The 24,505-nt window shown below is 37.7% G+C and overlaps 3 protein-coding genes across 3 annotated transcripts; 1 reads left to right on the plus strand and 2 right to left on the minus strand.

The window, feature by feature from the left end:
* Positions 1-922: 922 nt before the first annotated feature.
* LOC146735666 (beta-1,4 N-acetylgalactosaminyltransferase 1-like) lies at positions 923-6,434 on the minus strand. The gene is made up of 2 exons (XM_085506537.1): positions 6,320-6,434; positions 923-2,978 (listed from the first exon to the last, which is right to left on the minus strand). The coding sequence occupies exon 2, from the start codon at positions 2,965-2,967 to the stop codon at positions 1,429-1,431; it is 1,539 nt and encodes a 512-aa protein (XP_085362663.1). The 5' UTR covers positions 2,968-2,978; positions 6,320-6,434; the 3' UTR covers positions 923-1,428.
* A 2,589-nt stretch (positions 6,435-9,023) lies between these two features.
* Positions 9,024-12,152, plus strand: LOC102803763 (uncharacterized). Its single transcript, XM_085506542.1, has 4 exons — positions 9,024-9,350; positions 9,566-9,790; positions 11,060-11,484; positions 11,789-12,152. Exons 1-4 carry the CDS (start codon positions 9,080-9,082, stop codon positions 11,969-11,971), a joined length of 1,104 nt encoding a protein of 367 aa, XP_085362668.1. The 5' UTR covers positions 9,024-9,079; the 3' UTR covers positions 11,972-12,152.
* A 4,361-nt stretch (positions 12,153-16,513) lies between these two features.
* Positions 16,514-22,932, minus strand: LOC100368606 (beta-1,4 N-acetylgalactosaminyltransferase 1-like). The gene is made up of 2 exons (XM_085506541.1): positions 22,818-22,932; positions 16,514-18,569 (listed from the first exon to the last, which is right to left on the minus strand). Exon 2 carries the CDS (start codon positions 18,556-18,558, stop codon positions 17,020-17,022), a length of 1,539 nt encoding a protein of 512 aa, XP_085362667.1. The 5' UTR covers positions 18,559-18,569; positions 22,818-22,932; the 3' UTR covers positions 16,514-17,019.
* Between the last annotated feature and the right edge of the window lie 1,573 nt (positions 22,933-24,505).

A 24,505-nucleotide genomic window follows, 5' to 3' on the forward strand; every position in this document is an offset into this window, starting at 1 on the left:
ACACGAAATTATAATAATTGCTTGTTCACAAGTAATTTGATCGCGCGATTTTAGGAGGACATAGTGCCAACCTCTATGTGTTTGATAATATGCTTATATCAATTTAGCCTGACGAGTCGCGTGAATTGCGCCCTCCGCGGTGCTCCAAACCCAATACATTTACGGCAGAGTTTATTTGTTTGTTGACATAATGTGTGATTTGGTTCTGGCAAATTTCTACCCAATCTTGTTGAAATCAGTCTGAGATTTTTGCCAATAAGGCTTTGATTGATGATGTTACCATGACCACCAAAGTGAATATTCATTGCAACTCACTGCAAGAAGGCGCGAACTTCGCGAATTCGCAGTTTTGATTTTGCCGACGAGGAGACATACACTATTTTGTCAGACGTTAGTGAGGTCTGATGCCGTTCGGTCGGCGAGGGCGCTACTCACACCTACATGTCAGGCTAATATCAATTCAGTGTTTCGAGTGGTTTTCTATCATCATTGAGAATTCTTTTGATGTGAGCTATCGTCCCTGATTTGAATAAATATATGTGTCTTAACGAAACAAATCTATTAACAATGGTTTGATAGTGTTGTCTCTTGTTCTCTTACAGAGGCACGTTTGCAGCGTATCAGCTGTAACTTCGCATAACGAACGTATATTCATGGAAACAGTAAACACCTAATACAATTTAAAAGCATTGTGAAAATTATTGCGTACGCACAAAACATTCCTTTCATTAAAAATAATAATATTTTTACCCTGAACTCAGTCTAGGATAATACGGAAGCGATCGTCGATGAACACTCAATTATTGTGTCCACGCATGCGCAAGAACGAAGAATACGACATTATAGCGCCACTAACGGTAAAATAGTAAATTATAGTACGCATCATGATGAAATATTGCAGGTAATCGCAGCTGATGCAATGTTTTTCACAACCATGTTTATTCAGATTGATGGCCATATGCAGTATATTGTAATAGTAAATTGCATGTAAGATACACTACCAAAATCCCTGGTATTTTATTGTGTCAATACTTTTATTAGATCGTCAAGCAAATACCATATTGTCGCAAGCTTTGTCTGTGGCTACAATAATATATATACTATTGAGTCACCGGTCCTCAACACGTGGAGAACGGTTACTAAATTCAGACATGCGTACGATTACCTGCATTGTTTTAAATGCAGACTTAGTTTGCCCCAGGTTAGTTTGTATGTTGACACGCGACTCAAGTTAATGACAATGACAGAGCTACAATACTTGCTTTTCCTTTTTGGAATAGTGTTCCATTCTATTCCATCGTCATAACCACACACAAAAATGGATTCATAAGTCAGATAAAACAGTCGACGCAATTACATGAGCCAATGAACCGCTATTTGATCGGTAAAAACACATCACATGGTTCATCGCATCAGTAAAATGCTTTTCTAACTGTTCTTCTTTTTCGTTCCAAAATAAAATTGATTCCATGATTGGAAGCACTGCAGATTGTTTTTAAATAAAACATGATTAGAGTGTTCTACGGCAACTGGTTCCGGAAAATTCGGATGTCTGTATTTGTTGTAAACCATGTTCCTTCCTCGATCGTGTAGAATAATGACGTCATCACACTGCGCAATCTTCAGATACCCCATTGCATCTACGAAAAATTCACGATGAGAAATCCTTTCAAACTGTGGATCAAATCCTACTTTTCGTACTGCTTCTGTTTTTGCTAAAAAGAAGTTTGGCGCGACATCCTTGAAATTACAGTTCTTGAATTCTTTGACATAACCATATGGAAATGATGAATCTGTCCTCTTAATGCAGCCGGTACCATCCTCCTCTCTTCTATAACGAACCCATTTCCAGATGTCGTTATCGATGCTATCAGAAATAACACCCTTGTTATCCATTATGAAGCCCGCCACTAAGTCTAGCTCTGCTGTTGGAGATTCTAGTTTTTCTACAAACCGCTCTAAAATAGTTTCATTTATAAATACATAGTCGTCGTCAGTCCACAAAAAATACTTCGTACGCACCTGGCTTACAAGTAGAGATTTACCAGCACCATAGCCTTCTAAAAACGGCATATGAAAATGTTTTACATTAGTTCCATTCAACTGTAGTTTAACCCGGGAATCATCAGCTACTAATATGGTCATATTGGGGTAGTATTTATTAACACTTAAAATGAGCTTATTGATGCAGTCATAACGTTCAAATGTCTTTGATACGACAGTGACTTTGCTGCTGATGTCACCTCCAAGTCCTGGGTCATACAGCTTAGGCATGCGAAGTCTCTGAGTGAGGACATTGATGGAGATGTGAAAATCTCTTAAAGTGATATCAACAACATCTCTCTGCCTTATGTGGTACTCGACACTGGTGTAAATTAAATGTTTTAAGACAGTGCTCAGATCGTCAACATTGTCAGCTGTTATTGTCATTTGACGAGTGTTATTGCCTGTTATCTGTAACGCGTTTTTAACTGTCTCCACATAGATATATCCCAATGACCTTCTGGACATGAACGATATTGTTAAATCCGGGTTGTCTTTTTCGAACGCAGCAGGGTGGACCTCGATGCCAACTAGGCGGACTGAGCTTAAAGGTTCAACCGTGATACCAGATCCAATGTATTCTATGGGAGACATTGCTACACATCTTGTTACAGGGTCCGCTGCTTGCTCTTCCTGACGTTCCCATTCGATGAACTCTTTTCTTTGTTGCACGCGTTTGTCCATTTCCAGAGGACCGATCACTGGTTTTGGACACGAACATTTCTCGTTCCGCGAAACTAGCATGTTGCTTCTGATGTTAACAAGCGCGGGGCTGTGACCAGTGATTTCATCTTCATTCACGGTTCTGTGACTGAGTCGGACATATTTAAACGATAATTTGACGCATACTATGGCGCATGTTATGATTATAATTGAGCAAATACCGATTGGACGAAGATATATCTTCGGTAAATGCCTTGCCATCGCCAATCAACCTACAAAAAAATAAATAAAACCTTTAACATAATACTGTAAAATACTGTAAAATACTTTATTTTTAGCTGAAATTAATTTTGCTGAAAAGACCTTTTGGGTGTTTTTTATGGATTATTTTCATTAATTTCTGATGAGTTAAATATAAAATATAGAAAAAAAGGTATATTTGCTAGATATTTTCACTGAATCATAGCTTCAGCGAAAATAGCGAAAATTTATTCCATGCGAAAATAAAGTATTTTACAGTACTATAAAACGTGTACGTGATTTGTAATTTTTAAACAATATTTAAATAAATACTTTTTCATTTGAAACGATATATCATTTTGTCTCAGCAAATATAGAAAAAGTTCTTCATCTAATATTTCTCATCTCAAATTTGAAGTACTGAATATGGAAGCAATTTGGAGATTGTTACTGGTATGAAAAACTGTACCACTGACCACATCTATGCATACAATTATGATAATTATGTATACCGAGAACGAATGACACGTTGATGTTGCTTTTACCGGTTCACAGCCAGGACCAACAGCGTTTAAATGCCCTTGGTATTTGAGCGATAAGTCGGTAAGAAATGTCGAATATGGATTATCATGCATCGATTTTCGGTTTTGTCATTGTTAGCTTTGTCAAATATTAAAACTGAATTTCGAAAGCCAGCAACGAATCGTTAAATTCATTTTCCAGCCAAATTTATTGGGTTTGGAAAATTAAGTAAAATAATGAATGTATGAAACCCGAAATAGTGTTATGCCCTTTGTGTGCCACGTGGTACTATACTAGACATGAGCACATACCGGACACTTACTTTGTGATACTTTTGAACTCACCGGACAATATCTGATATTGTCGATATTTGGCAAGTAAATTGAGTATACAGTGTCACAGTATATGTAAAAAATTCGAACAATTCAAATGAAATAAGGTAGTAGTGTACTCAAAAATGCAAATACCCGAAATTTATTAATTTTGCAATAAATTGTACTCCCAGCAATATAAGGATATTGGCTTATCATCAGCTTATTTTTCGGGAAAATGTGATTTTATTTTAGTTAATAGTGGTTATATTGTCAGTGTTATAACGCTTTATCACGAGTTCCTATGGCAAAGATATTATGCCATACTTGTAATTGTAGGCTGGTGACATCGGCTGAAAAGAAATATATATTGTAAATGATGGGATACTTTTTCTTATCCCAAATTATTTAAGAACCATGAGTGTAAAAAAGTGTCAAACAATGCATTCTTCTTTAATATTGTGTTAAAATGTGGATTATTCTAAAAATAGAGGTTATTAAACAATATTAGGACTACGTCACTGTAAGACACAAAAGAATGCAATTTCAAGGAACAATGGGACATTAGATCCAGAATGAATATTGTCATTGTCATGCGATTTATGACCAACTTTCTTATGTGCAGGCTCCTACCAAAAAGTTTATAATTAAGTATCGAATGGTGATTTTTTGGTGGCCATGGCCAGATATAATGTTTCCTACCGTGACAAAACTGAAACTAAATTGACGAGAGTGAATACCGACTAGTTAACACCTTATAGCCAAAAGAAGATCAGATTTAAAAACGGATATTAACATATTATGGATCCAATTTTTGTTAATAATTATAAATAATCGTTAAAATTTTATCTGCAATGTTTATGTCCCACTGAGCTCCGCGCAAAACTTTGAGTCTCCTGAGATCATGTAGTCAGCATTGAGACAGGTGAAAGATCGAGGATCCCAATTGATAGCGAACATTTTCATCAACACAATCTATAAATTCAGCTTATTACAGTTTGATACAAGCCCCACTGAACTTAATTTTCAGCAAAATCATCACTATTACTTTTAATATGTACATCGAGAAAGATGAGAGTCAGACCTATTATACGGCGACTTCCATCAATTTGGAATGCGTGCCCCGGGCCGACTCCTTTCATTGCAGTGAACCATACTGATAACCAGTGTGAGAGTTGTTTTTTTCAACATATATTTTATCATATTACCCATTGATGAAGTTTATAATGTATCGTAATCTAATTGATTTTAATTTTCAAATTTCTAAACTTTTCATTGTTTTAATTTTAATTTCGTGTCGGTGATATATCGATGAAAAATAAAATCGTAGATATTAACATATTTTTTTCTGTGTGTACTGTATGTGTGTGTGTGTATGTGGTTTGGGAGAATATACAAATGGGCACGTAATGCCACGTCAATTTGTTTTTGGGATGAGTGATGCATGCAATGTGTTCGCAACGAAACAAAATTATATTCAAGCGAATAACAAACGGAGTAAGACCGATCTGTCCGGACACCACACAACCCACTGAAACGTTATTTCCGGCATTTTGAGGGGCAAATTTTGTTGACACAAATTTGAAATTATTGCATTCATAAAAATCATCGACCACACATTTGCATTAAACTGGTATACAGTGCGTAAAACAGATATGCGTATATACAAGAAGTACGCTCAGCTTTACTATGCATATCGACGTCAGAGTTCGTAGAACTTTAAAATCCAAGGGGCTTGTTAACCTTTTGCAAGAAAGAGTATTCTTAAACTGTAATTACTTAGATCTCTGTTTTCAGGTCTAGTCACCTGATCAGAATTATTTTATTCACAAGTCAAAACGTGATCAGAAAAAAAGTTCATTAAATTTCTATATATGAAATCCAGCAATAGATACGAAGGTGATGGGTACGACGTTATGTAAATAATTTGATTTTTAAAGTATAGAACAATCGCGGTCTCCACAGATGTTTAAATAACAAATGTCCACACAGTGTTGCAGAGATTCACTCTAAGTGACATCGCGTCATCTCAGATCTTCGCAATTGTTTTGTCTGCTGACTACTTTGCGTTAAAATTGGGAAACGGTCACTTTTACAAATACATATTTTTAATTTTTACATAGGCACAGTGTCAATCAACTTGAATCTAAATAAATGGTTATTTGAACATTTCATAGTTAATATCTTTCTTTTTTAAATAAGTTCTTTTACATTGTTATATTTATCCTTTGTATTTTGTTTTACGGTCCCCAAATAAAATTAATTCTGATAATACCGTTAACGTTTTTTTATCTTTATTTTACATAAGTATATGTGTTGGTATATTCATTTGTCAAATAATCATATCGTAGAACATGTTATGGGCAATACTTGCACTCAGCTTCGTCACTATGAAATATGCTTCGGTGAAAGGTAGACAATCTCGAAACGTACACATAAAGCGTACGTATATGTATGCCATAAAGGTCACATAATATTTCGAATTTGTCATGTTATATTGATATTTCCACAAAGAATATATATTTTTTTTAATGACTGACCTGATCAAAATCCTTGGCTTTTTAGTACACAAATATACACAATGCGTACAGCAGAAGAAGATGTCCAACACACCCAGCGCTCCGTCCACAATACCTGTTATGAGTTAGATGCGTCCTGTGATTCGTCATTGTAACGATTATCATGTGGCTCTTACGACAATGGGTGCCACTCCCCCCCCCAGTAAAACAGGATCGCAGTTTTGTACGCGAATAATATGTAGTTCGTTTGAGCATAAACGGAGTCGGAAAAGGTGACAGTGTACAAAAAGAATACAGTCGTAAAATATTAATATTAACCCTTTGTTTCATGATTATTATTATTATTATCATTTCAATTTATATTACATAGGCACATACATGTCGGATTTGATGAATTAGTCTACAGACCGATCAACTATACAACAGCTGTTTCGATGTGTTAACGTCCGAAATATAAATTTTCAAGCAATATCAGACTCAACCGGTTAATAAAAAGAAGGGCAGCGCAACCGAATTTTTTTTTTCTAAATACAAAAGAATAGCACCCCTGGACGGGATGATCGTCAGATGTTATTGATGTTAACTAATGTGAAAAGTGACATCTAGTCTTTGCTCTCAGACTGATAGAATACTTATGTTTTGTGACAACACTTGCTTAAATCTCAAATATGGCTCAAATAAATGAATAAAACATAGCACACTGAGTAGTATGGGGGTGTTGTACTAGACCACGTTTTATGGGTGAAAACGACCTCAAACTTACTTGGCTGGAGCCTGCCTCAGCCTTGCACCAACTCAGCCTCACGTGTGAGGTATTACCTATTAAAGGCAACATTTACGTTTATTTAAATATGTATATATGTGTCCTGGGCAAGATTTTAAACTACATCCGGTTGTGGAGTATATGGACGTGGGAGAATGAGGTTACCCTTTGCCACAACTACATCCAGGTCACCCTTGGGCAAGGTGTAGCACCTGTCAGCCTTGGGTGCCAACTTCCCACATAATAAGTTTGGTTGACGTCAGTAAGGGCATACGGTCATAAAAGCCTTGCACCAACTCAGCCTCACGTGTGAGGTATTACCTATTAAAGGCAACGTTTACGTTTATTTAAATATGTATATATGTGTCCTGGGCAAGATTTTAAACTACATCCGGTTGTGGAGTCTATGGACGTGGGAGAATGAGGTAACCCTTTGCCACAACTACCTCCAGGTCACCCTTGGGCAAGGTGTAGTACCTGTCATCCTTGGGTGCCAACTTCCCACATAATAAGTTTGGTTGACGTCAGTAAGGGCATACGGTCATAAAAGCCTTGCACCAACTCAGCCTCACGTGTGAGGTATTACCTATTAAAGGCAACGTTTACGTTTATTTAAATATGTATATATGTGTCCTGGGCAAGATTTTAAACTACATCCGGTTGTGGAGTCTATGGACGTGGGAGAATGAGGTTACCCTTTGCCACAACTACTTCCAGGTCACCCTTGGGCAAGGTGTAGCACCTGTGAGCCTTGGGTGCCAACTTCCCACATGACAAGTTTGGTTGACGTAAGTAGGAGCATACGGTCGTAAAACTCCTGCACAAACAGATCCGCACAGGTGGACACATTTTCATGTAAATATGTATATATTAGTTTCAGTTGTACTTAGCATTTGGCAAGGGGGATCGTAACCTCTTAAAGTGAGAACCAGTGTGACTGGCCTGCCAACGGGATGCTAAGGATTTCATTGGAAAAGTTATCAATTACATCCGTTAATGTAATTTCGTTTTACATACCCGTAAATCAAAAATCACAATAAAACTGCACAGTTCTTTGAAGCCAAGATACACATTCTAATTGTGGTGTGAAACCTATAGTTTGTATGGTAATGTAATAAGTTGTACAATTGTGCCGTTTACTGTGCGACAAGTTTTGTTTATATTAGGCCCGTAATTATTTTGGAGAACTAGTCTCCATGTGAAATGACAGAAATACAAATATGTGGCAATTATAAAATAATATATATTTGTTGAATGGTGTTGTATTATGTAAAATTTCATTAACCTCTTCTACGAGTCGCTCCATTTAGCGGCGGAACGCATTCAAGACGCAAAATGACGTAGACGAAACAAGAAGAAATGTCGTCACGGTTCAAATGGGAAACTGCGTTCGACTACCGTAATCGTTCTTTATTTAGAATACAGTAAATGTCGTTAACATATTATAGTTTTAATTAATATGCAAGTACGTCATTCCTTAATATCCATGTACATAACATGGGCGCGTCGTCGCCTGAGGGCGCAACACAACGATAAAGACTTTCTAATTTCGACATTGTGATATTCTTTCGGTTTTTTTTGGACAAAACAATTTATATCGAGAATGCTTCATAACGAAATGTATTACCTATGCACCCATAAATAATTTTCATAATTACCGATTACACAAGATTACAGAAAAAGATAATTTTCTATATTCTCTATATTTTTACCTTTTATTTGTCTTGAATTATGACTGAAAGAAGCTGAATGACGGAAATTACAAACTATGTAATGTGTTCAACAACTCATGTATGAAAAATAAATTTAATAAATATGATTTTACTTGGTAAAAATACTGTATTTTTCTGCATAAAAACGAAAGAATTTCACAATGTCGAAAACGGGAAGTCTGTATTGCAGTGCGCAAGTATTGAAAGGTCCATAGGTACATTTAGTTTTGTGTTGTTCTTTCATAGGCGACCAGTTTGTAACGTAATCATGTGATCAGGTGTTACATCCCCACTGCGCGTGACGTAATGTCCCATCTACGTCACGTCCCCGGGGGTTACTTCCGGGCTAGTAGACCAATGAAATATCTCCCCCCGCTGGATCCGAAGGACATCAGCACAAGAAGAAGCCTCCCTGACTTTTCAGAGATCGAAGGGCGCCAGCTGAGGCGGAAGATGGAAGATTATTACGTCAGACGAGTCGAATCACGTGATCACCTACAATACTGTACATTGCTTGATCAGATTGGTAAAACATTAACCCGAGAAAATGTGGATGATATGAAGTTTTTGTCACGAGGTGAGAGTGCGCCATCTACGATGAACTTTGATTATTGTGTAAAAGAAATGCAAGACAGTCGAATGGTTATTTTATTGTAGTGATGCTCTGGAATCGCAGAGGGTAGGGAGGTGTTAATCGGAATGCACCATATTCAGTGACTGAACTATCTAAGCACATATTTTCAAAGACGCCCTCAAGTGACATGTATGTTAATTACGTTTGTTTTCTGATAGATCACGTAAAACCAAGATCAATCCTGTACGAAGTTTTCACAGGTGAACAGATGCTGGCGCTATTGGAGGGACAACATTTACTGGCAGAGAATAGTCTGGTATTTTTACAGATGTTGTCTTATTATATTGGGAGGTTAGACATATACAACATGGTGGTAGAATTCCGTAAACGAAGACAAAGACAATTACTCAGACAAGGTTATGACATTTCCCCTGACTATCAGAGTGAGTATACCCCCCCAACAGCTTTGCGATTGTCATTGGGCAACTATTTGGCCCCCCCCAAAAGCTTATGTTGCCCTCAAGTCGGAAAATTGAAAAATTGGGTCGGTCGGTCGGATTTTTTTTAAACTCTCGAAAACTAAAGGTATCGTAAATAGCCGAAGTATATGGGAAAAAAACGTGACCGGATATTTCATATTTTTCGGTCGGTCGCTGAGGGCAAGAAAACAATTTTTTTTGGCCTTAGGTCTCAGACCAGGGAAAATAACGACGTGGCTCTTGCTAGCCAATTAAATTATGTCTGTGAGGGCGCACTTCGATATACTGGCTAATTTTTCGACGCAGTTGAAAGACAAAAACCTTCGTCTATTTGTGTGGCATATCCATTTAAAGTATGAGAAATTGAATTGAAAACAGTTAGTGGCCAGAAACGTAAAAATATCAAGTTCAGAATTAACTGGGCACTGTGGAGCATGCCATTTTCCGAAACATTTGTGAGGCTTGATTATGCTAGTGGGTCTTATGAAGCCCTGAATTACACCATGTGAAACCCATTACATAATAGAACACATTGAATGAATCTGCTAGTGAGATGTAGAGAAATACTAGTAACTCCGCCATTTTAAAGTGTCATGATCATCAGACCGCGCTGTGTTAGATATGGCTCCCAGGCGAAGTGGACAGCGCGTGTAAACACATTGTTTGCTTATACATGTATAAAATTCGAGCGCGCCCTCAGTGATGACTGTGGTGTTGTAACATGCATAGAAGGTACTAACTGTCGAAATGTTTGACCACCGGACATCGGCGAACACCAACAAAAAAGATAGTATCGAAAGAAGAGCATGCCTAGACACTTTCTCTGTGATAATATTTTTAGGAGTCCTTAGGAATTGTTGTTGTTATTTTGACCTTTCACACCTAAACAAACCCAGTGCGCATGTGTAATGACCGTAGTTTCATAATGCGCATATATTTTATAGTCACATTAAAAAAATGGCGGGGTTGTATCATACTCCGCTAACTCGTTACTGTAAACAATCGCAAACTATCATCAACATCAAAGATGAGCTAAACAATGTCCTTATCAGGATTAATTTGGGTTGAAACAAAAGGAAATAAGCCAGTTAAGAGGCTTAAGTGGCCACTTGATAGGCGTCGTGGCTCTTTCTGTTAGTACCTTCCATGTAACATGTAAGCATGGGTTTCGATGTGTTAGCCGGCCAAATCATTCATACACTAGTACTATTTCGAACACTGTTTCGTTTTCAGTTAAGTACGAGGATCCCGATAGACTTGAACTCGCCAGGGATGTTGCACGCCTAAGAAAAGACCTGAAACTCTTCCCCAGAAAGAAGTGTCGTCATGACAGCATAAACATGGGAGTAGAAATAGCTATATTACATTCCAAGATGCTGGGCACCTCCGATAAACTCCAAGAGGCTAAGTCAATTCTTTCGTTGGTGCAGGAAGAAAAACGAAATCTGATGAAACTGAAGCGAATGCAGGAGGTTCAAGAGATTGAAAAAGCTGTTGGTTTGGGCGACAGGCCATTCAGACATGATTCGATGACGAAGAAAATAAGGCGTCTGAGAAGAAGTCTCGGTCTGGAGGAGAAACCTCGGAGACGATACCCAAGAGGGTCGGACGTCATGTTCAGCTTACCAGACGTTTACGACAGCAGATTATCAAGAATTGTCAGTATACAAAAAGATTAGTTTTATCATTACATTGACGTCGATCATGCGATGGAATCACATTCCTTAGGGTTCAACAGAACAGTTGGAGAATCCCGACACTAATATTTCCATATAGAGGCCAGTTTTTGTTATTTCTTGCCGGTAGAGGGCAGTATTAGTAACCTTTACTACATAGATCGACAATAGTATTTATTTCAAAGTACGAGCTATTATAAATCATGTTATACTAAAATTAGTGTATGAAAATACTAGCATATATTTTATATTTGCGATAAATGTATAAAACATTTGTTTATTGCAGGATAGCTGCTTGGCTGGTTCCCGCCTCAAGTGTCATGGCGTACCAAGCCAAGCCGTACCGGTAACTAGTAATACGCCGTGTTATGGTGTAAACAAATTGTTGACAGCAGAATTTTTTTTTACTTGTGCAAAAGGTGTGAGAGAAAATCCAGTTTTTCACATACTCTGTCCTTTTAGTTTGTAGAGTGGAGAAACTGTATTTTTTTGCCTAGTGAGATCTTATGTCACTGAACCTGTGATTTGCATCCTGCTATGCGCGCTTGTTGATTTTTTTGTGGTGTATGTAGGCTTAGTTTTTTTCTCTGCCTATTTTGTAGGGTGATTGTGCGAAGCATACCTTAGATATTATATTGTTGACCTGTAAACACGTAGTGTTGCACAGTGTTTTTTTTCATTCAAGTTTTATTGTCCCCTACGCTGATTTGTGAGTTTTTTCACTGGTGACTATATTACTGTGAGTTTGAGTCTGGAAGTGTATTGTGATTATTTGAGCTTATTGCCTGGTGGGGGTTTCTCGATACTAGGGATACACACACCACTATAATATGGCTACTGGAGGTAAAGAACCAGGAGGCCTTGGTCTAAAGGATGTTGACGATAAGGCTAATGGATGGGACACCCCCATGAATGTTAAGCCACTTGGTATGTATAGCAGACTGAGGGAGTTCCTCCATAGTAAAGAAAGAGAACAAGAGAAAGCGAAGATGGAGGATGATAAGCGTAGCCTTCTAGACTTGGTGAATAATAAGTTGGACCAGGAGGAATATGAGATTAAACAGGAGGAATATAGGAGAAAAGCACGTGAAGCACTAGACAAGGAAGAGAATATTCAACGTGAAGAAGATGAAGCCCAGGAATTTGAAAGAGTCTTGTGTCTAGAAAGGGAGAGACGAAGTGAAGAGCGCCGCCAAAGGGAAAAGAGACGGGAATATGATCGGCATTCATCTACCCCAGGATACTGGGATAGTGATCGTGGTAGAGATGACCACTTGCGTAGAGTGGCGAACCATCAGAGTTATGCCAAGCCACCAGTGGCTAGTTTCTCTGGAGAAGGCTGCAAGGGAGATGTGTCCTACAGAGCTTGGAAAGCACAAATTGAAGGCCTTAAGACTGACCCGACTTTGTCAGCTAGCTCTCTAACAGCTGCTGTACGTCGAAGTTTGAAAGGGGAGGCAGGTGAATACGTTATTAATTTGGGACCCCATGCAACAATTGATGAAATATTTAAGGCATTGGACTACCCCTATGGAGAGGTAGGTGATGGTTACTCATTGATGCAAAGTTTCAATAGGAACTGTGACCAGAAAGAATCGGAAGATGTTAAACGGTTTGGTATGAGACTGCAGCTGAAATTGAATGATGTTAAAGAACGAGGAGGAATAGCAGAGGCTGATATGGACCATACACTCAAGACTGCGTTCGATTCTAACGCGGGTCATGACCCGAGTAGGTAGGACCTACATCAGGCTTCGTTATTGCTCATGCGCAGCATCGTAACCCGGGAGATTACAAACGAACGGCAAAATCTGCACTCTCGGATATATACAATATGGCCGACAACTTCCAAGAATTTGTCACTTTTCAGCAGTTTTTTGAACAAATTACAGAAGAGACTGAAGATGGTTTTATTTTTGATATTTTATCTAATTTCATGTCAATCGCTGCGTTAATTACGCTATTTTTGCGTAGGAAATATGTTCCTAGAATCCGGGATTTCGCTGAAGTAATCGTACCGGAGTACTCATTATGTGATTTTTGTTTTCACTTTCGAACCAGCCGTGTTTAATTATATTTTAGAGCGGATTGGATATTTACTTATATCAGAACATGCCGGTGGCAGACAGCAGGTTTCCCCAGAGAAGCAGCTAATGATTTGTATTTGGTACTTAGTAAACCAAGAGTCAATGAGAGAAGTAAGCAATACCTTCGACATTTCGAAGTCAACAGTGCATGGTATTGTGCGAAATATTGCCAACATTTTCAACACGAGACATTGCGCATTTACTTCGGATCAAAATTTTGGCATCAACGACCTTGAATTGTTGCCAAACGAGTTCAAGATGTAATGTTGGTCGTTGACAACTATCATTTTAGTTGCTGCCTTTGATCAGTTTTAACTAAACTGTGCGTACTTTCAACTCAAGTTCAAATCATGCACATACAGTTTGCTGAACAAGACTAATATTAGTATAGTAATTGTAATTTGCCTATAAAATATAAATGAATTGACCAATAATACGCGAAATTATATAGTCTGCACAATTGTTGGTGCACAAATTTACAACAGTTGACAAATATTCATAATCAAACTTAATTCCAACACATTCATATTAAGTATAATAATATAACTCTTGATAAATACAAAACATAATCAAAAACTTCGCCATACTCACTTTTGTTTAGCAGACATTTTGTAGAGTTACAACTCGAGCAACCTTGGTACATTAGCTGGAGAAGCCCGAGTAGAGTTTAAAGGTCAAATGACATCATTTGACGTCATTCGCGTCGCAACCCCGGTCGTTCGAGTGCAACCCTCGCTAAGCGCGTAGGGACCCGCGTTACAATCGAACTCAGCCTCAGTCTAGAGGCCGGTAACTAGTAATGAATCCGGCATTCTGATTGGTCCGTCACTTTCTTGTTGCTTGTTCTATTTCCCTTGGTTACCTGACGGCAGCGCTTACGCTCGTGGCCGTTCAGGGGTTTCCGTTTACTTTCGAAAGTTGGGTGAATAAAAAACTGTTTCTTTTGTTATAAATTTTCACAGAAACAGCGAGGAATGTCAGAAACATCTCAAATGTGTAAATCTAAGCAGGCAGTATGTTTGAGCATGGCTTTATTGTAGTATTATAGACATGTTTACGCAGAACGGAACTTGGAATGTTTTCAAATTACGTCACTCAGTCACGTGCCTTCCGGCCGGAAAACCGGCCCAAATGGAACAATATGGCGATTACTAGTTACCTGCGTCCTACCTACCATTCGCAAAGGACGCCGGGAACCAGCGAAGATAGCTGCGCCCAGTCTCACTACCGTACTGAGACAGTAGAATTATAAGATTTTTCCCTCCCGATTCTTACTGTGCTTTTTATAATGTCAACAGAAATGTTTACGATCGGCTTAATGCTAATAATGGAATAAATAAATCAATGCAATATAATTGGCTAATGTATCAAGTTATATTCACAATTGTGTAGAGATAAATAAATAGTTGGATTCTAGTCGGGAGGAATCGGGACTGGTCGGAGCTGGTCGGGGTTGCGGCCAACAGCCCTGTTCGCAGACTGACAATGAAACTGATAATGTGCTATGTGTCGTTATTGGAATCAACATGTGTTTATTTTTTTCCGAGAGAGCGGCCTAAAACATAGAATGGTGGAAGAACACGTACTCTCAGGTACTATACACCACACTTATCTACTCTAGCGTTTATGCTGGTACATTTTGCTATTTAATCACAAGTTTTTCAGCACCTATATTACGTCGCCGATCGATGTCAATGAGTGACCATCACTTCGGCAACTCGCTGATACAACCAGCCGTGTAAACACGTGATTCGTATCTATATTACCGGGGACTGAAATTTGCTGGCGATCAACCACCTTAAATATAAACGAGACACAAGAATGGTTACCATAACCATCCTAAATAGAGTTCACATATGAATGATAGGTCACGTGACCCAATGGCGTAGACACTGGTAAAATTCATATGCAGTTTTGTAGATTAATGTTAGCACATCGCGGCGTGTTCGATATGAGTCAGAAACATATACAACGCGTGTAAAATGCGTTGATCAAGTTGTGTACACGAAATTATAATAATTGCTTGTTCACAAGTAATTTGATCGCGCGATTTTAGGAGGACATAGTGCCAACCTCTATGTGTTTGATAATATGCTTATATCAATTTAGCCTGACGAGTCGCGTGAATTGCGCCCTCCGCGGTGCTCCAAACCCAATACATTTACGGCAGAGTTTATTTGTTTGTTGACATAATGTGTGATTTGGTTCTGGCAAATTTCTACCCAATCTTGTTGAAATCAGTCTGAGATTTTTGCCAATAAGGCTTTGATTGATGATGTTACCATGACCACCAAAGTGAATATTCATTGCAACTCACTGCAAGAAGGCGCGAACTTCGCGAATTCGCAGTTTTGATTTTGCCGACGAGGAGACATACACTATTTTGTCAGACGTTAGTGAGGTCTGATGCCGTTCGGTCGGCGAGGGCGCTACTCACACCTACATGTCAGGCTAATATCAATTCAGTGTTTCGAGTGGTTTTCTATCATCATTGAGAATTCTTTTGATGTGAGCTATCGTCCCTGATTTGAATAAATATATGTGTCTTAACGAAACAAATCTATTAACAATGGTTTGATAGTGTTGTCTCTTGTTCTCTTACAGAGGCACGTTTGCAGCGTATCAGCTGTAACTTCGCATAACGAACGTATATTCATGGAAACAGTAAACACCTAATACAATTTAAAAGCATTGTGAAAATTATTGCGTACGCACAAAACATTCCTTTCATTAAAAATAATAATATTTTTACCCTGAACTCAGTCTAGGATAATACGGAAGCGATCGTCGATGAACACTCAATTATTGTGTCCACGCATGCGCAAGAACGAAGAATACGACATTATAGCGCCACTAACGGTAAAATAGTAAATTATAGTACGCATCATGATGAAATATTGCAGGTAATCGCAGCTGATGCAATGTTTTTCACAACCATGTTTATTCAGATTGATGGCCATATGCAGTATATTGTAATAGTAAATTGCATGTAAGATACACTACCAAAATCCCTGGTATTTTATTGTGTCAATACTTTTATTAGATCGTCAAGCAAATACCATATTGTCGCAAGCTTTGTCTGTGGCTACAATAATATATATACTATTGAGTCACCGGTCCTCAACACGTGGAGAACGGTTACTAAATTCAGACATGCGTACGATTACCTGCATTGTTTTAAATGCAGACTTAGTTTGCCCCAGGTTAGTTTGTATGTTGACACGCGACTCAAGTTAATGACAATGACAGAGCTACAATACTTGCTTTTCCTTTTTGGAATAGTGTTCCATTCTATTCCATCGTCATAACCACACACAAAAATGGATTCATAAGTCAGATAAAACAGTCGACGCAATTACATGAGCCAATGAACCGCTATTTGATCGGTAAAAACACATCACATGGTTCATCGCATCAGTAAAATGCTTTTCTAACTGTTCTTCTTTTTCGTTCCAAAATAAAATTGATTCCATGATTGGAAGCACTGCAGATTGTTTTTAAATAAAACATGATTAGAGTGTTCTACGGCAACTGGTTCCGGAAAATTCGGATGTCTGTATTTGTTGTAAACCATGTTCCTTCCTCGATCGTGTAGAATAATGACGTCATCACACTGCGCAATCTTCAGATACCCCATTGCATCTACGAAAAATTCACGATGAGAAATCCTTTCAAACTGTGGATCAAATCCTACTTTTCGTACTGCTTCTGTTTTTGCTAAAAAGAAGTTTGGCGCGACATCCTTGAAATTACAGTTCTTGAATTCTTTGACATAACCATATGGAAATGATGAATCTGTCCTCTTAATGCAGCCGGTACCATCCTCCTCTCTTCTATAACGAACCCATTTCCAGATGTCGTTATCGATGCTATCAGAAATAACACCCTTGTTATCCATTATGAAGCCCGCCACTAAGTCTAGCTCTGCTGTTGGAGATTCTAGTTTTTCTACAAACCGCTCTAAAATAGTTTCATTTATAAATACATAGTCGTCGTCAGTCCACAAAAAATACTTCGTACGCACCTGGCTTACAAGTAGAGATTTACCAGCACCATAGCCTTCTAAAAACGGCATATGAAAATGTTTTACATTAGTTCCATTCAACTGTAGTTTAACCCGGGAATCATCAGCTACTAATATGGTCATATTGGGGTAGTATTTATTAACACTTAAAATGAGCTTATTGATGCAGTCATAACGTTCAAATGTCTTTGATACGACAGTGACTTTGCTGCTGATGTCACCTCCAAGTCCTGGGTCATACAGCTTAGGCATGCGAAGTCTCTGAGTGAGGACATTGATGGAGATGTGAAAATCTCTTAAAGTGATATCAACAACATCTCTCTGCCTTATGTGGTACTCGACACTGGTGTAAATTAAATGTTTTAAGACAGTGCTCAGATCGTCAACATTGTCAGCTGTTATTGTCATTTGACGAGTGTTATTGCCTGTTATCTGTAACGCGTTTTTAACTGTCTCCACATAGATATATCCCAATGACCTTCTGGACATGAACGATATTGTTAAATCCGGGTTGTCTTTTTCGAACGCAGCAGGGTGGACCTCGATGCCAACTAGGCGGACTGAGCTTAAAGGTTCAACCGTGATACCAGATCCAATGTATTCTATGGGAGACATTGCTACACATCTTGTTACAGGGTCCGCTGCTTGCTCTTCCTGACGTTCCCATTCGATGAACTCTTTTCTTTGTTGCACGCGTTTGTCCATTTCCAGAGGACCGATCACTGGTTTTGGACACGAACATTTCTCGTTCCGCGAAACTAGCATGTTGCTTCTGATGTTAACAAGCGCGGGGCTGTGACCAGTGATTTCATCTTCATTCACGGTTCTGTGACTGAGTCGGACATATTTAAACGATAATTTGACGCATACTATGGCGCATGTTATGATTATAATTGAGCAAATACCGATTGGACGAAGATATATCTTCGGTAAATGCCTTGCCATCGCCAATCAACCTACAAAAAAATAAATAAAACCTTTAACATAATACTGTAAAATACTGTAAAATACTTTATTTTTAGCTGAAATTAATTTTGCTGAAAAGACCTTTTGGGTGTTTTTTATGGATTATTTTCATTAATTTCTGATGAGTTAAATATAAAATATAGAAAAAAAGGTATATTTGCTAGATATTTTCACTGAATCATAGCTTCAGCGAAAATAGCGAAAATTTATTCCATGCGAAAATAAAGTATTTTACAGTACTATAAAACGTGTACGTGATTTGTAATTTTTAAACAATATTTAAATAAATACTTTTTCATTTGAAACGATATATCATTTTGTCTCAGCAAATATAGAAAAAGTTCTTCATCTTAATATTTTTCATCTCAAATTTGAAGTACTGAATATGGAAGCAATTTGGAGATTGTTACTGGTATGAAAAACTGTACCGCTGACCACATCTATGCATAAAATTATGATAATTATGTATACCGAGAACGAATGACACGTTGATGTTGCTTTTACCGGTTCACAGCCAGGACCAACAGCGTTTAAATGCCCTTGGTATTTGAGCGATAAGTCGGTAAGAAATGTCGAATATGGATTATCATGCATCGATTTTCGGTTTTGTCATTGTTAGTTTTGTCAAATAAAACTGAATTTCGAAAGCCAGCAACGAATCGTTAAATTCATTTTCCAGCCAAATTTATTGGGTTTGGAAAATTAAGTAAAATAATGAATGTATGAAACCCGAAATAGTGTTATGCCCATTGTGTGCCACGTGGTACTATACTAGACATGAGCACATACCGGACACTTACTATGTGATACTTTTGAATTCACCGGACACTATCTGATATTGTCGATATTTGGCAAGTAAATTGAGTATACAGTGTCGCAGTATATGTACAAAATTCGAACAATTCAAATGAAATAAGGTAGAAGTGTACTCATAAATGCAAATACCCGGAATTTATTTATTTTTGCAATAAATTGTACTCCCGGCAATATAAGGATATTGGCTTATCATCAGCTTATTTTTCGGGAAAATGTGATTTTATTTTAGTTAATAGTGGTTATATTGTCAGTGTTATAACGCTTTATCACGAGTTCCTATGGCAAAGATATTATGCCATACTTGTAATTGTAGGCTGGTGACATCGGCTGAAAAGAAATATATATTGTAAATGATGGGGTACTTTTTCTTATCCCAAATTATTTAAAAACCATTAGTGTAAAAAAGTGTCAAAAAATGCATTCTTCTTTAATATTGTGTTAAAATGTGGATTATTCTAAAAATAGAGGTTATTAAACAATATTAGGACTACGTCACTGTAAGACACAAAAGAATGCAATTTCAAGGAACAACGGGACATTAGATCCAGAATGAATATTGTCATTGTCATGCGATTTATGACCAACTTTCTTATGTGCAGGCTTCTACCAAAAAGTTTATAATTAAGTATCGAATGGTGATTTTTTGGTGGCCATGGCCAGATATAATGTTTCCTACCGTGACAAAACTGAAACTAAATTGACGAGAGTGAATACCGACTAGTTAACACCTTATAGCCAAAAGAAGATCAGATTTAAAAACGGATATTAACATATTATGGATCCAATTTTTGTTAATAATTATAAATAATCGTTAAAATTTTATCTGCAATGTTTATGTCCCACTGAGCTCCGCGCAAAACTTTGAGTCTCCTGAGATCATGTAGTCAGCATTGAGACAGGTGAAAGATCGAGGATCCCAATTGATAGCGAACATTTTCATCAACACAATCTATAAATTCAGCTTATTACAGTTTGATTCAAGCCCCACTGAACTTAATTTTCAGCAAAATCATCACTATTACTTTTAATATGTACATCGAGAAAGATGAGAGTCAGACCTATTATACGGCGACTTCCATCAATTTGGAATGCGTACCCCGGGCCGACTCCTTTCATTGCAGTGAACCGTACTGATAACCAGTGTGAGAGTTGTTTTTTTTTCAACATATATTTTATCATATTACCCATTGATGAAATTTATAATGTATCGTAATCTAATTGTTTTTAATTTTCAAATTTCTAAACTTTTCATTGTTTTAATTTTAATTTCGTGTCGGTGATATATCGATGAAAAATAAAATCGTAGATATTAACATATTTTTTTCTGTGTGTACTGTATGTGTGTGTATGTGGTTTGGGAGAATATACCAATGGACACGTAATGCCACGTCAATTTGTTTTTGGGATGAGTGATGCATGCAATGTGTTCGCAACGAAACACAATTATATTCAAGCGAATAACAAACGGAGTAAGACCGATCTGTCCGGACACCACACAACCCACTCATCGACAAAAATGTGTTGTTTGCTATATTAAGGTCATCGTATTTTCGATGTCAATTTAATAAGTTACATTGTACATATTACTTGCTTATTTCGATGGATGTAACTAAGTCGTTTGGTACGGATGATATACTGGGAAAAAATATCAACGTGTGCGGAACATTTAGTTTCCCTCTTGCTATATGTCCATATATGGTCAGGTATTTCCCCCCACATCTTTCAAATATGCAAATATCACTCCTGTACATAAATCAGTCGCTCGGTAATAATTATGCTACTTATAAATACTCGCACATTAAACACGCCAGCAGCCGAATGGTTTCCTGGCGTGTCGATCTGTTGTAAAATAAAGTCGGGATCTTTTGTGGATTGGTGGCAGAGTGGAAGACGATTTAGTTCCGTGCGTGCGTCGGCTCGAGTCAAATGCGCAGTACATGTTTAATTTTATTCAACATAGTATTTATCATGCCGTATATTTATTTGCTTTACTTCCTAAGTTGGCACCTACAATGAGTTTTCAATCAATAGTTACTTCGACTTTATCGGATAATGAATACCGGCACTCAAGCCGAATCTATTCATTTAGATGTTCAAGCCATCCACCTTACAAAATGTTCATTTTTAGGCATTACTGATATAAACCCTACATTAGTAACATAAAAACAGTGTTCGCAACGAATCCAAGCTGGGTCCTGTTTTATTTATTTTGCACATTAATGATGTTGTTAACCAATACTAAATATTCAAACGTATCAATGTAAGCGGATGTTTCAAATTTATTCCACACAATCAAATACTCCACCAACTGTAGACAACTTCAAATCGATTTGAACAATATCATTGAATGGCGTGATCAGAGGCGGCGGCACAACATTTTGCATGAGCGGGCAAAATCTGACATCTAGACCCTCTGAAACGTTATTTCCGGCATTTTGAGGGGCAAATTTTGTTGAAACAAATTTGAAATTATTGCATTCATAAAAATCATCGACCACACATTTGCATTAAACTGGTATACAGTGCGTAAAACAGATATGCGTATATACAAGAAGTACGCTCAGCTTTACTATGCATATCGACGTAAGAGTTCGTAGAACTTTAAAATCCAAGGGGCTTGCTAACCTTTTGCAAGAAAGAGTATTCTTAAACTGTAATTACTTAGATCTCTGTTTTCAGGTCTAGTCACCTGATAAGAATTATCTTATTCACAAGTCAAAACGTGATCAGAAAAAAAGTTCATTAAATTTCTATATATGAAATCCAGCAATAGATACGAAGGTGATGGGTACGACGTTATGTAAATGATTTGATTTTTAAAGTATAGAACAATCGCGGTCTCCACAGATGTTTAAATAACAAATGTCCACACAGTGTTGCAGAGATTCACTCTAAGTGACACCGCGTCATCTCAGATCTTCGCAATTGTTTTGTCTGCTGACTACTTTGCGTTAAAATTGGGAAACGGTCACTTTTACAAATACATATTTTTAATTTTTACATATGCACAGTGTCAATCAACTTGAATCTAAATAAATGGTTATTTGAACATTTCATAGTTAATATCTTTCTTTTTTAAATAAGTTCTTTTACATTGTTATATTTATCCTTTGTATTTTGTTTTACGGTCCCCAAATAAAATTAATTCTGATAATACCGTTAACGTTTTTTTATCTTTATTTTACATAAGTATATGTGTTGGTATATTCATTTGTCAAATAATCATATCGTAGAACATGTTATGGGCAATACTTGCACTCAGCTTCGTCACTATGAAATATGCTTCGGTGAAAGGTAGACAATCTCGAAACGTACACATAAAGCGTACGTATATGTATGCCATAAAGGTCACATAATATTTCGAATTTGCCATGTTATATTGATATTTCCACAAGGAATATATATTTTTTTTAATGACTGACCTGATCAAAATCCTTGGCTTTTTAGTACACAAATATACACAATGCGTACAGCAGAAGAAGATGTCCAACACACCCAGCGCTCCGTCCACAATACCTGTTATGAGTTAGATGCGTCCTGTGATTCGTCATTGTGACGATTATCATGTGGCTCTTACGACAATGGGTGCCACTCCCCCCAGTAAAACAGGATCGCAGTTTTGTACGCGAATAATATGTAGTTCGTTTGAGCATAAACGGAGTCGGAAAAGGTGACAGTGTACAAAAAGAATACAGTCGTAAAATATTAATATTAACCCTTTGTTTCATGATTATTATTATTATTATTTCAATTTATATTACATAGGCACATACATGTCGGATTTGATGAATTAGTCTACAGACCGATCAACTATACAACAGCTGTTTCGATGTGTTAACGTCCGAAATATAAATTTTCAAGCAATATCAGACTCAACCGGTTAATAAAAAGAAGGGCAGTGCAACCGAATAGTGTTTTTTTTCAAAAACAAAAGAATAGCACCCTTGGACGGGATGATCGTCAGATGTTATTGATGTTAACTAATGTGAAAAGTGACATCTAGTCTTTGCTCTCAGACTGATAGAATACTTTTGTTTTGTGACAACACTTGCTTAAATCGCAAATATGGCTCAAATAAATGAATAAAACATAGCACACTGAATAGTATGAGGGTGTTGTACTAGACCACATTTTACGGGTGAAAAACGACCTCAAACTTACATGGCTGGAGCCTGCCTCAGCCCTTTCAGCAGACCCCGACCTCATCTCATCACACCAGGGGAAACTGAAGCACTACTATCACATGGCCTGCCTCTCGCCTTTTGGGAATAAAGGACAGTAAGATGGACGTGTACCAAATGTTCGATAATGAAAATTCGTGAGAGCTGGCGGAAGAGACTCTGGCTCTTGGAGGAGTTAACTTTCAACTTGCTTTTACAATTTATCTTCAGAAAGGCAATGCTGATGGCAGTGAGGAATACACAGATACAGTGCTCCATCACAAGCAGGGACAGTCCCACAAGCTCATGAGATCAATGAGGCAGGTGGACTTTTCCCGCCATGCAGGAGACACTCGAAAATTTAAATCTGAGGCTCTGAATAGGTGGATTGAAGAATTGTGACTCTATGGCTGGACATCCACCCACTACCAGCAGCAGTGAGAAACCTGAAAGTTGTCATCCATGTGAAAAGCAAAAATGATAGTTGCCTCTGATGGGCTTTCCAGTCAGTCCCATTTCCTACAACAGCAAACAACCAGAGAATGTCTCCAGGGTTAATCTGTTACTAATCGAGAAGACAGGCAACACTGAAGCACTATAATATCTATACTATATTGCCATTCATTGTGATGGCTCTACAAGGCCATCCGTGAAATACAAAGGACATAGTGCAGCAAAGAATTTTCTTAACACAAATTAGTTTGTGCAAAAGGAGATTAAGACAGTGCTTACCAATCAAAAAGCCATTGGAAATTGGAGGGTCCAGTAACCATCTGCTATGTGTGCAGACATACTTAAGACTCAGTTCAAGACCATTGTCACATCATTAGAAAATACCAAGATGCCACCAATGTTTGTAACTCTAAGCTGTGGTGGAACCGTCCACTCAACCAGTCCAGTCGTCTTCCACAAGCTGAGATGTTGGGGTGAGTTTGTCTTGCATTCTGAAC

Source organism: Saccoglossus kowalevskii, chromosome 12, assembly GCF_978046115.1.
Source record: "Saccoglossus kowalevskii chromosome 12, keSacKowa6.1, whole genome shotgun sequence".
Lineage (NCBI taxonomy): Eukaryota > Metazoa > Hemichordata > Enteropneusta > Harrimaniidae > Saccoglossus > Saccoglossus kowalevskii.